Genomic DNA, 15,685 nt, shown 5'->3' with positions numbered 1-15,685 from the left:
GACCAGAATGGTCGTCCAAGACCAGAATGGTCGTCCAAGACCAGAGAGGTCGTCCAAGACCACAAGGGTCGTCCAAGACCAGAAAGGTCGTCCAAGACCAGAGAGGTCGTCCAAGACCAGAAAGGTCGTCCACGACCAGAAAGGTCGTCCACGACCAGAAAGGTCGTCCACGACCAGAAGGGTCGTCTAGGACCGGAAAGGTCATCTAAGACCATAAGGGTCGTCTAGCTCACAAAGTGACCTAGACGACCTCTCAACACTTAGGAAAAATTCCGAAGATGGATTTGTCTACACCAGCTTGTAATTCAAACCACACGTTACTATTTTATCTTCTTCATCGCTATGGCAGTTATAGAAGATAAGACTTCTTATTCTAACTGCTATAGTGGTTGTGGGAGTTGAGTCTGAATCTTCGGACTCTCCATGAATATTGGGGCGGTTACTAAACAAGTAACCGCTATAAGGCCTACTATATAAAGACTCATCCATGCAAAATAAGAGGGAGTTTTTTTACTATTACATAAAAGTTGGGAATTCCTGAGTTTCCAAAACACAAAGACTAACTTAAGCATCGGAGGGTTCTTGGCCGGTTCACCCCGGTCACCTTTGATCTTGTGTTTCTTTCTTTTCAGGCCTTCCAAGCAGCCATTAGCCCTTTGAAGCCCGGAGCATTCAGCCTACTGATTTTCTGTGCATCATCAGTTGGCGCCGTCTGTGGGAAAGTTAAATTTGTATTTTGCAATTTATCTTTCTTAGACAAAAAGGCTGTATGGTCCGGACAAGGTCAATGGCCACTAATCCAGGCCACCGGGAGAGTGGGAACGCTTCCAGCCACCCCAACGCTCACCAGTCAGCACCTATCATGCAAGCGCCTTCCGTCCCACAAATACAGTCCATGGTAGCCGCCATGGCATCAAAATCAAGAACCGACCCGGGAGATCAACCAAACGAGGCAACGTCATGAATGGTGCATAAGAGGGCAAGCTTAGAGTCAAGAAGTTAGAGAAGGAGAAAATATTATTCCCCTTTCATAGCTTCCATCAATAGTTATCCCTTACCTTCCAAGTTCAAGATGCCTTCCTTGGATTCGTGTGATGGAACACATGACTCGTGTGATCACATTGAAACCTTCAAGACCACAATGCACCTTCAAGGAGTTCCAATTGAGATAATGTGTAGGGCCTTCCCAACCACCCTTAAGGGGCCAGCATGAGTGTGGATCAGTAAAATACCTCCGGATACTGTTGGTTCTTTTGAGGAGTTAAATAAGTTGTTCGTCAACAACTTTATTGGAGGACAAAGGCATAAACGCTTCTAGTCCAGCCTGTTGACTATAGAACAAGGAGAAAATGAGAGCTTGTGGTCCTTCATCACTCGCTTCAACAAGGAAGCCCTGATAGTAGACGAGATGGATGACACGTTGCTGTTGGTAGCCTTCCACAATGGAGTTAGTTCGAATGTATTCATCCATAAGCTTTATGATCAGGAACCACAAACCATGGCTGAACTCGTCCATTCAGCCCAAAACTTCATGAATGCAGAGGGTGCAATCATTGCCAAGAAGAGGAAGAGAGCAGAGCAAATGGAGGCTGATCTCCCATGCCATCCTGACCAAGGCCCTCGTCCAAAGAAGGCCCAAATGGGAGAGAAGAAAAACAACAGGAAGGCAGGTTTGTGTTCAAGAAGGAGTCAGCACTACACACTCTTGAATGTTCCACTTGATCAAATGCTTATGCAAATCAAGGATTACCCATCCTTGAAGTGGCTAGAGAAGATGAAGGGAGATCCTAATAAGCACAATAAGAACAAGTATTGCCGCTTCCACAGGGACCACGGGCATGACACGGATGAGTGCTATGTCTTAAAGTAGCAGATAGAGAATCTTATCAGGCATGGAAAGTTGAGGAATTTTCTTGGACGAGATCATAAAGACGAGAAGTTGAAAGGAAAGGTAGAAGAACCATCACGGCCTTCACTAGGAGAAATAAGAGTTATTGTAGGAGGAACTTCAACAGGGCAATCTTCCAAGTCAAGAAAGACATACCTGAAGGTGGTGCAGAATGTCCAACTCTCTGGACGACCACCAAGGACGAGGGGGGTAGATGAGGAGAATGAAGAGCAACTTTGTCTTAACCTCGATCTAATAGACGAGGTAAGGATGGATGTAGAGCAGAGGACAGCAAGATATAAAAATCTTATGGCTAGACAATATGATGCAATGGTGAAACCTAGGTGTTTCAACATTGAGGACCTCGTCCTTAAAAGGGTCTCTTTGGCAACCAAAAACCCGGCTCATGGAAAACTAGGGCCTAACTGGGAAGGACCCTACAGGGTTGTCAATTGCAAAAGACAAGGATCATACTACTTGGAAGCCCTAGACGGACAGAAGCTAGAGCACCCTTGGAATGTTAAACATCGAAGAATCAGTGAACGAAGTTGGAGTTATGTGTTACTTCCCTCATTTTTATTTATGTTTATTGCTAGTACTACATGTTTTTAATATTTTAATTCCCTAAAAAGTGCATTAGTTTCCAACTTCTACGCTGTCTATGGACGAAATTGTGATGGACGAAGTCATGGACTTAGTCTATTTGTACATAAGTATTTTTAATTCCTTAAAGGCACTAGCTTCTAAGCATGTGCCGTGCTTGTGGACGATGTTTATATTGTGTATATACAGTTTGGATTCCCAATGTATACAATGTTGTGTGAATTCCTAATTTTCATGTTGTTTTCATTCAAACTAATCCACAAGAAGGCTAAAAGCCCAAGACGAGTAAAATCTCTGGACGCAGGGATGTACGTCTATAAGCTTTCCTTAAAATAAGGATAAAGCAAAGAAAAATAAACCTAAGGTATATTCGTCTAATCAATGGACGAGGTAAAACCTAAGGTATATTTGTCTAACCAATGGACGAGGAAAAATATGCACATAAAAATATTCAAAATCCATGGATGAATTTGACCAGCTAAACAGTCCAATCTTTGGACGAGTAAATGCTGGCAACATCTTGCCCAAAGACGAGTAAAGGACCGTCCAGCCTATGGATGAGGGATAATGCAAGCTATAAGTCAAATCTATGGACGAATAAAGCTAGCAAAAGAAATACCATTCATAGACAAGTTATACTTGTAAAATTTAAAGAATGGTAAAAGTGTTGAACATAAAAAATTATTCTAACATGGACGAGCTAAATGCCTTCATGAGTGGACGGACCACACTTAAAAACCATAAAAAAACGACATGGACGATGTAAACAAAGGAAATTCGTTCATATAGTTAAGACGAGATAAAATGTCTTATAAGTGGATGGACCACACTTAAAACCATAGAAATAACATGGACGATGTAAACAAGGGAAAATTCGTTCATACATAAAGCATATAACATATTCAACACCAAATGAAGAATGAAAATGGAAGTAAATATTCATTCATAAAACATAAAAAGGGTAGACGACCATCATCCAAAAAACCCTTAAATTTTACATGCCAATAAAGGCAGTTGTATCTGTTATCATACATCCATACATTTGGACGAGAAGATTGTAATTAGATAAAACTTAAAATAAGCCCCAAAAAAAAAAAGGGCACCATGAACAATATATAAAAACAAAGTTAAATTGAAGATTACTTTGATAAACCACTGAGAGCATCCCCAGACTTTGGATCATCCTTGGAAGGCTCAGTAGAGGCATCGTCCATGATATTTGCATCCTCAGAGCTCGTCTGAAGCAAAGAACTCTCAGCAGAAATTGGAACCTTGAAGACATTAAAGTCCATTTTAGGATAGGCTTCCTTAGCATCGAAGTGAAAGTCCTCGTAGCCAGCAGCATATTGCTCATCCAGATGCCTAGTGAACTCGTCAGACATTTTGAAGGCTTCGATTGCTTCGTCCATTGCTTTCTTTAAGGACGAGGATAACTCTTGGCATTTTCCTTTAAGGTGACCAACACGAGTCTCCTTAAGCTCCTCAACTTGATTCCCCAGCTCCCTCTCTACTTCCAGAAGACAAGTAAGCTCCTCGCCAAGCCTGATCCTCTCTCCCTTTTTAAGACGAAGCTCGTCCTCCAACTCGTACTTTTTTGCTAGAACCTTAACATCGTCACTCAACTCCCTAGCCTGCTAGGACGTAGCATAAAACTTTTCCATTTCCTGACATAGGGATGGACGAGGAAGAGTTAAAAATTCTCTTAAAAAAAAAATCAACAAAGAAAATGCATGGCCTTCGTCCAACACCAAGATAGGAGGAGCCTCAACAAGAGTTGAAGGATGAGTCTTGTGAGGAGGTCTACCAACAAAAGGATGAAGAGCTTCAGTCTGGATGGCTGAAGGAGGAACTTCAGAAGAGACCAAGTTCACAGCCAATCCGTCCAGGTATGCCATCGCATCTTTGGATTTGGGGGCCTTGTATGAGGGGGTCATAGAAGGGGGCTTGTTAGTTCTGACCTTCTTCAGATGTCGACGACTAGTAAGGTTTCTAAGGTCCACATCAATGGAGATACCCTTCCTCTTCCAAGCATGAGGTTGGATGGTGGGGCTCTAGACGACCAAAGGAACTAGTTTTTCCTAGAGAACTTGGACTTCCTCCTACTCAATCCCACTGGCAACATTCTTACCCTTGTTCTCCTTCATGGTGATTAGTCCTATACTGGAGAAAGCATGAAGAATTGGACGACTAAAAAAATAAAAATAAAAAATTTTGAAAGACGACTCTTACTTCGATGAGTGGTCTCCTCATGAATGATATTCTCCTTAGTGGGCTCAAGACGAGGAAACGTTGCCAAATTATGGAAGGACCTATCAAGATAACTGCGAGCTTTTTCTATAGTCGTCTAAGTGTGGACGAGTAACAACTGCATGGACGAGAAGAATTGTTAGATGAGGGAAAGAGCAAATGAAAAGATGAAGTAACTTCAAAGAAAACATACCCTCAGGACGAAGACGACCTAAAGCATTGGTAAAAGGAGGGAACAGAGTTCTATTTACATCAATTGGTTCCCCAGCCCAATTTCCAAAGACGAAGAAAAATTTCGTCTTCTGTAACCTATTAGAAGAACTACGACCCCTAATCAACTATAGATGACATTCTCCTACTTGTCTTGAGAAGGAGTCTTGGATGATTTAGCCCTCTTCGACGAGCTAGCTCTAGAACTGGAAGTTACCCTCCGCCTTATCTCTTCCTGGAAGACCTCCAAAGGAACTCCAAGAGCCCCAGACAAATAATGCTCGTCTTGGGATCTAAAGCTACTACTACTACTCTTGGTGCTACCGTTACTTCCATTGGACTCATCCTGATACTCGTCTATCGCTCTCACAGTACTACCACTAGATGAAGACATGATAGGAAAAATACAGAATTTTCTAAGGCAAACCTAAGGACGAAGAAAAAGAAGAAGTACCTGATGAAAGCCTAAGGACAAGGATGACTAGACAAGGCTCCTGGACGAGATGGCAGAGGAAAATATCAAAAAAATGAGAGGGCAAGAGAGAGATTGTACCAATTTATAGGCACCAAGTCAATGGGTTGATGTGGACCAACCAGAAGCTGACATGTGGCAATCTCCTCAGTAAACAAATCGACAGAATACGTTGACCAATGAGATCATAACATGTAGCACAATCTGAGGTGTCAAAAATCAACAACAACAATGACACCATGTGGCATGCCAATTGACTAATGAAACATCGACACATGTCAAAAATGAACAATGAACAAGAATTTTGCTACAGTGACTAAGACAACTCATGGACAAAGGGGGCAACTGATGGTGAACTAAAAATCGGACTATCTCCAGTTCGTCCATAGAGTCGTCCAAGACCAGAAGGGTCGTCTAAGACAGAAAGGTCATCCAAGACCAGAAGGGTCGTCCAAGACCCGGAAGGTCGTTCGGGTCGTCCAAGACCAGAATGGTCGTCCAAGACCAGAATGGTCGTCCAAGACCAAAAAGGTCGTCCAAGACCAAAAAGGTCGTCCAAGACCAGAAAGGTCGTCCATGACCAGAGAGGTCATCCATGACTCGGAAGGTCGTTCGGGTCATCCAAGACCAGAAGGGTCGTCCAAGACCAGAATGGTCATCCAAGACCAGAAAGGTCGTCCATGACCAGAGAGGTCGTCCAAGACCAGAGAGGTCATCCATGACCAGAATGGTCGTCCAAGACCCGGAAGGTCGTTCGGGTCATCCAAGACCAGAAAGGTCGTCCAAGACCAGAATGGTCGTCCAAGACCAGAATGGTCGTCCAAGACCAGAAAGGTCGTCCAAGACCAGAGAGGTCGTCCAAGACCAGAAGGGTCGTCCAAGACCAGAAGGGTCGTCCAAGACCAGAAGGGTCGTCCAAGACCAGAATGGTCGTCCAAGACCAGAATGGTCGTCCAAGACCAGAGAGGTCGTCCAAGACCACAAGGGTCGTCCAAGACCAGAAAGGTCGTCCAAGACCAGAGAGGTCGTCCAAGACCAGAAAGGTCGTCCACGACCAGAAAGGTCGTCCACGACCAGAAAGGTCGTCCACGACCAGAAGGGTCGTCTAGGACCGGAAAGGTCATCTAAGACCATAAGGGTCGTCTAGCTCACAAAGTGACCTAGACGACCTCTCAACACTTAGGAAAAATTCCGAAGATGGATTTGTCTACACCAGCTTGTAATTCAAACCACACGTTACTATTTTATCTTCTTCATCGCTATGGCAGTTATAGAAGATAAGACTTCTTATTCTAACTGCTATAGTGGTTGTGGGAGTTGAGTCTGAATCTTCGGACTCTCCATGAATATTGAGGCGGTTACTAAACAAGTAACCGCTATAAGGCCTACTATATAAAGACTCATCCATGCAAAATAAGAGGGAGTTTTTTTACTATTACATAAAAGTTGGGAATTCCTGAGTTTCCAAAACACAAAGACTAACTTAAGCATCGGAGGGTTCTTGGCCGGTTCACCCCGGTCACCTTTGATCTTGTGTTTCTTTCTTTTCAGGCCTTCCAAGCAGCCATTAGCCCTTTGAAGCCCGGAGCATTCAGCCTACTGATTTTCTGTGCATCATCACCTTCCGTTTTGCCCTTCATATAAGAAGAAAAGTAGGATGCCATTGCTCTTGTACAGAGACCCTTTTTATCCTTCTGAGATCTGAAATCCTTAGCCTCCTCTAGAGTTTACTTTACCCGCTAGTTTATACATTAAATTGTGATACGTTCACCATAATAATAAGTAATGAAGGAACCATACCCCTCCCAAAAACACCATGTTCTAATAAAGCTCGAAATGACTCGGTCAGGGCAGGGATGACGGAGACTCAAGATCTGTCTCACCTTCCTTTCAGCCAAAATCCGAAGCAGGGGCTCGTCACGTCAAAATTTCGGCGTGACTGAGCCGAGGACACCTATTATCAGTACCAGCCGCTCTCTCACGAGCATAGCTAACATGGCACCAGTGTGTTAGGAGTTAGGACTGGCGCAGGGACTAAGTGCCCTCGCTTCTTCCTCTCTTCGTTCACTGGTGCCTCCTTTTGCCTCTCTTTCTTCTTCTTTCCACCGCCAGATCCATCCTAGCGCTTTTCCTTCTTCCTCTTCTTCTCCTCCTTCTTTCTTTTCATCTCCTCCCTCTTCTTCTCCTCCTTCTTTCTCTTTATCTCCTCCATCTTCTTCTGAAGAAGGTCCTCCTCTCAATATGGGCGCTACTGGGGCAAAATTCGAAAAGAATTTGAAGACGAGAGAAAAGGATATCAGATTGTTTACTTGTTAAATTGTTGTTGTTTTTCTTTTATTATTTTTGTAATCCACCTTCTGTATAGGCTTGTTTAAGCCCTTATTTGTACGTTGTAATATTTCTTTATATTAATAAAAATTGTTATTGCTTTACTTCATATGTTCTATTTCTTTATTTCCGAAATGATTACGCCATGAATAGATATACAATCTTGTAAATTCTTTCTATTTTTACACTTTGACCGACGTCTAGGACCGAAATCTTAGTTCACAAAAAGATCTTGTTTTGTGTTTATAGAAACTATCCGACTTAATAATACTGAATCGAACAAGTGATACTTAGGGCTGAAACCCCTATTAGGAAGAAAAAGAAAGGACATTATGATGAGCTTATTGAGTCGGCCTGGCACAACACCGCCGACCTTAAAGCACAAGACTTAGGGCTGAAATCCCTTATCAAGGAAAAAGGCGCTGTTATGGACTTTACGAGTGCTGTTCGGCACAATAATGCAGACTTGAACTAATGACACTTAGGGTCAAAAACTTTTGCTAAGGAAAAGTTATTATCATGAATTTAATCAAAGTTACTTAGCACAACACTGCCGACCTGTGAAAACAACACTTACCTCAAAAATAGCCGAGATGACAACTGAATGCTATGTGCGGTGCAGGAGGTAATCATCCGAAGACATATAACCCGGAAATGAACAGCCCCTCCAGGTTGCTGAGTAATAGGGCGTTTTATCATCCTCCTAACAATTTTAATAGCTTTAACCTTTTATGGTATTTGAGCCGAGAATGAGCAACTTAGAATCTTTATTAAGTAGCTGACCTTACCACAGGTTTGAGCTCATCTAAATAGTTGGTTTCCCCATAGGTTTGAGTCAAAGGACCATACAATACCTTGGTTCTGTCAAAAACTCAGTTTTCTCATCCAAGTAGTTGGTTTCCCCATAGGTTTGAGTCCGAGGACCATACAATACCTTGGTTCTGTCCAAAACTCAGTTTTCTCATCCAAGTAGTTGGTTTCTCTATAGGTTTGAGTCCGAGGACTATACAATACCTTGGTTCTGTCCAAAACTCAGTTTTCTCATCCAAGTAGTTGGTTTCCCCATAGGTTTGAGTACGAGGACCATACAATACCTTGGTTCTGTCCAAAATTCAGTTTTTTGGCATGGGACCTTGACTTTAGGGGAATTAGCTCATCGGCCAACCCCCTAGAACCATCCATGCGATTGACGCTACTAAGCGTAACCCCTAGTCAAGAATCATAGCCCCTAGCGGAACTTTACGCTAGAACTCTATAACCAGTTGTTAGAAATTACAAAGGAACTCTCTCGACTTACTGCCTATGCCAACACACAAGCCTTTCCCACAGACGGCGCCAATTGTAAGGACACGATCTTGTAACGAACCGTAACAGTGTTGAGTTCGCACGTAAAAGGCCCAAACAATATCATTTGTAGAGCATGGGTTTGAAAGGCTAGGCCCTGGTCACCAGGCAATGGGTTTTTCGTGATATTCATACATGGTTAAGTTGTCTTCGCCCCTGGAATCTTTCTTTCGGAGGCAGGCTGGGAGGCTCTGGTTTTTTGCCATTTTTCCCAGCCACTTCTATGAATTACTTACTTTTCCTTTTATACTAACCTGCGTTTTTTATCCTTCGTCCACGTGTAGGATTGACATTCTAAGACTGATACTTGTCCCATCAGCCCATACCCGGAGTGGTTGGGGGTGGTTGAAAAAGCTGGAGAGTATGACTCTGTCAGGTGCAGAGTATTGAATGGCAGTAAGGGCAGCTTTCCCCGGTCGTTACACTTTCCAGCATACCCTTTTCTATTGGCACAGATATTTTAGATTTTTTCCCAAGTTGTTTCTATACCATTTTTGCCCTTTCTTTCGAGGAGACTTTGGACTGGCTGAGAACTGAATCGTCCTCGGCTGTATCCCAATGCTATTTTGTACTTGCATTACCGTGCCTGGGTCATAACCTTCCTCGGCTTGGGCCTTTGGGCCCCAACGAATAAATGGAGCTGGCCCAGAAATTGTTGGGCCCCACAAGTGGAGATAGAACAATTTTTTTTTTTGAAGAATATTCGTTTAGAAAATATTTTTAGAAAATATTTATAAAAAAAAAGTTATTAATTTTTCATAAAAATAATATCAAAAAATTTCTAAAATAGTTTTATATAAAAAAAACTAAAATAGACAATTAACAAATATTCTAATTTCTAACAATATTAACTCTATAAACAATCAAATCAAAGTAAATACTAAATGTTAAATAAGGTATGTTTGGCCGACAAAAGTAAGTCATCGATGAATCGTATCGCGTGGTAGATAACAGTGCCTCTAAATATAGGCCGTAAAGGCGCAGTCGAGGAATAAATTAAAAACAAACAGAAGAAGAGAGAGAAACAAACAAAGTATAAAAAGAAAAAGAAAAAAAGAAAAGAGAAATGAAATAAAGCCCTAGCAACATCATATAGCTAAGGAAAGCCCAATAAAATTCATGAAACGCGGAGAAGTTAAAAGGAGGGAAAAAGTTTTCATGGAAAAACAAAGCTTTCCCGAGAAACAAACATGGGGTACGTGGGAAGAGCTTCTGCTAGCTTGCGCCGTCCACCGTTACGGCACGGAGAGTTGGGACTCCGTCTCGGCGGAGCTCCGAAAGCGGAGCACCACCACGCTCCACCACGCCCTCACACCTCACAGCTGTAAACAAAAGTACCTCGACCTCCAACGCCGTTTCAACCAAAACGACCATCTCGACGAGCTGCGAAAGCTACGCGTCGCCGAACTCAAACGCGAAGTCCAACGTTATGATCTTTCTATCGTGTAAAATTTTTTTTTGAAAAAAAATGAAAAAGAAATTCAAGTTTAACGAGTAGTGAAATTATTTACCAAGTTTAAAAGTTTTTGTGTTATTGATTAGGTCTCTGCAATTAAAAGTGAAGGAATTGACAGAAGAGCACGTACAGGAAGATGAGAAAGCAACAGAAAAATCGGATCTGAAAATTATTGTAGAGGACGAAAACGAAGCCAAGGATGCCGAACCGGTAAACACGTCGCCGGAAAACGACGCCGGTGAAGTCGCTCCGTGCGGAGATTCCTATAAAGAATCGAATTCTACAGATCCGAAAAGTGAGGTACCCGAAACCGGAGGCGAGGAGACCGAAAAGGAAGCGGAACAAGTCGAACCGGTGGGCGGAGGATCCGGACCGGTTGAGGAGGCTGCTAGACCGGTTGTGGAGGATTCGTATAACGGTAGCTCGGATACGGTGGTGAAGGGATCGGCGGCGGTGGAGAAGGGGAAACTCGGTGGAGAATCGGGTGAGTTGTGGGAATCGGTTTCGGAATCGAAAGGAGAAGGAGGAGAAGAAGCAACGAAAGAGAGTAACAGTGATGTGCAGAGCTCGGCGTGTAATGAGGATCAATCTCCAGCTACTACAAAGCCAAGCTCCGTTCAATCTCATCCGTTGATTTATTTCCTCGATACACTTCGCTCTCACTGCTCTGACTCATTTTTTGAGTGCCGACTCCAAACCCAGGTATTATCATTATTATTTTTAATTTTCTCTAATTTTTTTTTCATCTTCTTAATTTTACCGATTTAAGATTAAAAAAAAAAGGTTTTTTTTTTTTTAATTTTTAATTTGGCCACCGACCGTACATGACGTTTTAATTCAATCTTATGGTGATTTGGACCTACCGTTTCTTTAAAAAAAAAAAACACACGTACTATGATTTTATACAAAATATCATATTCTTTGTAAGAATAAAGGTTAGACATATACAAAATATCCTTCAATTTTATAGAGAAATATCACTTCACCCAACATGGTGGTAGAGATCGTCAATTTGGTGAAGATGGACATGGGGCATGGGACGATATAAAGACACGTTACTGATGGGTTATCACTTATCATTTGAACCCTACTTAAAAAAAAAAAAAAAAACCGAATTTCAATAATTTTATTGAATGTGCTAGTGTTTTATTTTATTGAAGATTAATGAATAACATGGTTTATACGAAATTTTTGTCACGTCATTAATAGCTTTGAATGCTATTATTATTATTATTATTATTATTATTATTATTATTATTATTATTATTATCATGTATGCATTATATTATTTATTTAAATTTGTTAATTTTTAACAAAATATACTAATAAAATGTTGGATTTTTTATAAACTTAACTTTGATGGAAAGTCTTAGGACTAACATGACCTCAAAGTTGAAACTATTACCACCGCGCACCCTTGGTGTAGTAGTTACTTCATAAGTATAAGTGCTTGTGGGGTGTAGGGGGTAAGGGTTGAAGTTTAAATTTTCAGGAGGAAGTTTTACACACATATACACATATTAGGTTAGAATAGAAGTTTTATCTTATATCTAAAAAAGTTGAAACTATGTGATTTTTTCGCAATAAATCAATATAATATAAATATATAGTTATATATAGATAATAAAAATATATATTGCCAAATTTAAAATTTTATTTTAGTATTAGCAAAAAATTGATACTAGTACTGATATTAAAAGATGTAATATTAGTATACTACGTGTATATTACATTTTTAAAATCTAAAAATATAATTATAAAATTGCTTATGTTAATTTTACAAATGATTATTTATAAACGGAAGGATTGAAGTTTCAAATTTTGGAGTAATACATATGAGTTTTTACTTGTATATCTTGCTGGTATAAATGGCATAGTCATTTGAGTTTTTTACTATATAATATATTAGTACTCAAATTACCAAAAGACCACCTACCAAAACCCTTTTAATAATAGGCTGGTGAGGATAGTTTGATGGTTTCTTTTTTTGACAGTAGTTTGATGGTTTCGGCTCATTCTAAAATCTAAATAAATAAATGATAAATGATAGATCCACATGAACATGACGTGTGCCCAGTGGCCACTTTCCCCGGGCCCCAGAGCAGATATATGCGTTTGTGGTCCTTTCCCCGATTAGGTTCTTGGTCATTTGAATTTGAAGTAGATGTACCAATATTCACTTTGTGCATTAACGATGTATTTAATAAGAGACTTTAATTGGTTGTATCAATCCATTTTTTATTAAAACAAAGTTTTACTTCTTGTAAAAGTAGATATAAAATTAATGTAATTGATTTTACAAGCTTTCACGTAATCAATTTACTGGCGGAGGAATTTTTTTCTTTCGTGTAAGATTTTTTCCTGGTCAGTGGCACTAATGACTAAACTAATGGAGTTGGTGGTCCAAGTGTTACCACTATTGGGCCCAAGTTTATAACCGTTACTTCTCTGAGCCAATCAGAAACGAAAGTGGGGATGACTTGACTAGGAAGAAAGGATGTCTCTCAATTAGGCCAATTTTGTTTCAGCTTTAATTGGATTATAATCATTTATATATATGATGAATATATCCTCTACAACGTTTATATATCCCTGAAGTATTTTGGTCTGGAAAATAGGAAAAGTCTATTTCATTGACTTGGGTCGCGCCAGGTATATCCGTATATGATTGACCTTTTTGACTTGTACAGTTATACTGCAATTTTTTTTTTCAAAAACTAATGCTATATAATTAAATTATTTTACAATATTTTTATAAATTATTTATGTGATAAATTATTTCTTGTTATCATCCGATGAACTAAGATCATATTCTTACTTAACAATATACTGCTTGTTTGTAAAATAGTTTGTCCGATTAACATTTTATTTTATTTTATGCTTACACTGCGTGAATCGGTCCTCTCAAAAAAAAAAAAAAAATACACTGCGTGAATCGGTGAATGCTCCTTTATTCCTGTGTCCCCATTTAGTTCCCAAGTCCCGTCAATAGAATTGACTGACAAACCTTTTTTATCCACTGCATTTTTTACTTTTCTTTGTTTGGAGTACGGGAGAATAGTCCTTGATCTAATAATTTTCTATTGATAAATTACATAGTTGGATTTACCCCAAAAAAAATAAAAGGTTGGAAAGATATTTAACGTGCCAGTAAAAATTGAGATTGAATCTCATAATTCTAAAAAAACACCCATACTGGACTAACCCCATATGTTGGAACCTAAAATTAGGTTAACCATCTCTGTGTGTGTGTTTTTGGCAGTTGCACCCCCTCATTGTTATTTGTTATTTGTCTACTTTGTGCATTAACGATTAACATTATATTTTCTTGGCTATTTGTCTACTTTTAACCTGACTTTTGTCTCTCTTTATTGTGCCTCCATTGGGTATCTAAATTCATTTTCACGTGGAAGACTTACGTACTTTGATCATGTGCGATGATTTGAGCATGGGTTTTGAATACTGCAGGAAACATCCATTTACACAAGCTTGATTCGACAACATGTAGACCTCAAAACAATTCAAACAAGGCTTGAAGAAGGTTACTATTCAGGTAATGACAGCAAGTTCTTTCGTGATCTGTTGCTTCTCTTCAACAATGCCATTTTCTTCTTTGACAAGAAGTCCTCAGAATTCAAGTCTGCCATCAAGCTTCGGCAAATTGTTATAAACGAAATGTCTTCCAAGATTAACCTTAAGCCAGAACCCGAGCGAAAAGAAGAAGAAAAGCCGGTGCCATCTTTGCCCCAGTGTATAAAATCCGACCCAGAACCATCGGATTCTTTGCTACTTAAAACGAAGATATCAATCCCTCTTACTGCCTGTCGCAAACGCAGCTCAATCACTGCAAGAGCATTGGCATCATCATCTTCAGGACCAGACAAAAAAAAAGAGCAGATGGCCACATTGAAGGATGAAAAACCCGTTGTAGAATTGAATCAACATGATAAATCCTCTGAGAAAACTGAAGAAAATCGTGTCACGAAAAAGAGAACAAGAGAAAGATCTAAAACCAATTCAAGAAGCTCAAGCAAAAACAGAAACAGGGGCCGTACTAATCCAAACACGAACAAGAATTCGGATGCCAATTCAAACTCTGGCTTTTCAACCAAGGGAGTGTCTCAGAATGAGAATTCTGAGTCTAGGCATGAGAAGGAGAAAAAGAACACCACTACCACATTTAATGCTACTGCTAAGAAGAAAAGCGCAGCAAATTTCTTGAATAGAATGAAGCGAAACTCATCGTCTCCTAATGGCTCGTCATTGCTAGAGACTTTGAAGAGTTGTGATAATAGCAAAGGAGGAGCTGAGCAGAAGAAAAATGGTAATGGCAAGGGTGATTTGCGTAAAGAGCAAACCTCCTCCCGAAAAGGTTCTAGAGGTAAACAAGAGAAGATGCAAGAGAGCCCCGGAAAAAGGAATGTTGGACGGCCGCCAAAGAGGGCGGCGGCACCATCTCCGGCTCTTCCAGCTAAAAGGGGTAGGGACGCTGGTGAAACGGAGGCAGGTTCTTCAAGGCATTCAAAGAAACGTTCAAGGAAGTGATTGTAGTTTTCATAATGTTGTTGTCGTTTTAAGGTTATCTTATAACAACACGTTTGTTATTTATTTTATTTTTTTCACGCCTCTATTTATTTCCTTTTAACTTATGTAGGGGTTGTAGAGTACAAATCATGTCAAATTTCTAATTGTATCTAATGTTGTTGATTACATATGTTGCTCTATTTTGCCGTCCAATCTTAGATTCTTAGCAACAGCCAACAATTCCAAGTATCTCTGACAATCAATTTAGGCACATTCCTAGAGTACAAGTATGTCATTGTTATCGTGCCGATACAAATTTTTTCATTATTTTACGAATGACGTGCCTGGATAAAGAATCCAGAACCCAATCTTAAGAGTGAGACACTCAAAAACTCAAAAGCAAGATATTCTGCAATGGCTCTCGATCCGTGATCCTCACTTACCTTTGTAATAAAGTAACTAATAATGAATATGATTTTAACTTGAATCTACATTATTGATTGGCTGCTTTTTTTTTTTTTTTTTTTTTAAAGAGTTTATCCTACGATTTAAAGGAAAAATCTTAAATGCACAATCCCATCATTTAAAATTCCAACAATTATATATATATTTT

The 15,685-nt window shown here is 39.9% G+C and overlaps 1 protein-coding gene across 1 annotated transcript; it reads left to right on the top strand.

Annotated features, from left to right (window-relative positions):
* The first annotated feature begins 10,112 nt into the window (after positions 1-10,112).
* Positions 10,113-15,272, top strand: LOC115953193. The gene is made up of 3 exons (XM_031070728.1): positions 10,113-10,537; positions 10,635-11,250; positions 14,017-15,272. The coding sequence occupies exons 1-3, from the start codon at positions 10,212-10,214 to the stop codon at positions 15,091-15,093; spliced, it is 2,019 nt and encodes a 672-aa protein (XP_030926588.1). The 5' UTR covers positions 10,113-10,211; the 3' UTR covers positions 15,094-15,272.
* Positions 15,273-15,685: the final 413 nt, after the last annotated feature.

Source organism: Quercus lobata, chromosome 7 (assembly GCF_001633185.2).
Source record: "Quercus lobata isolate SW786 chromosome 7, ValleyOak3.0 Primary Assembly, whole genome shotgun sequence".
In the NCBI taxonomy this organism is placed as follows: Eukaryota; Viridiplantae; Streptophyta; class Magnoliopsida; order Fagales; family Fagaceae; genus Quercus; species Quercus lobata.
The sequence above is the reverse complement of the archived record's forward strand: the minus strand, read 5'-3'. Positions and strand labels throughout refer to the sequence as shown.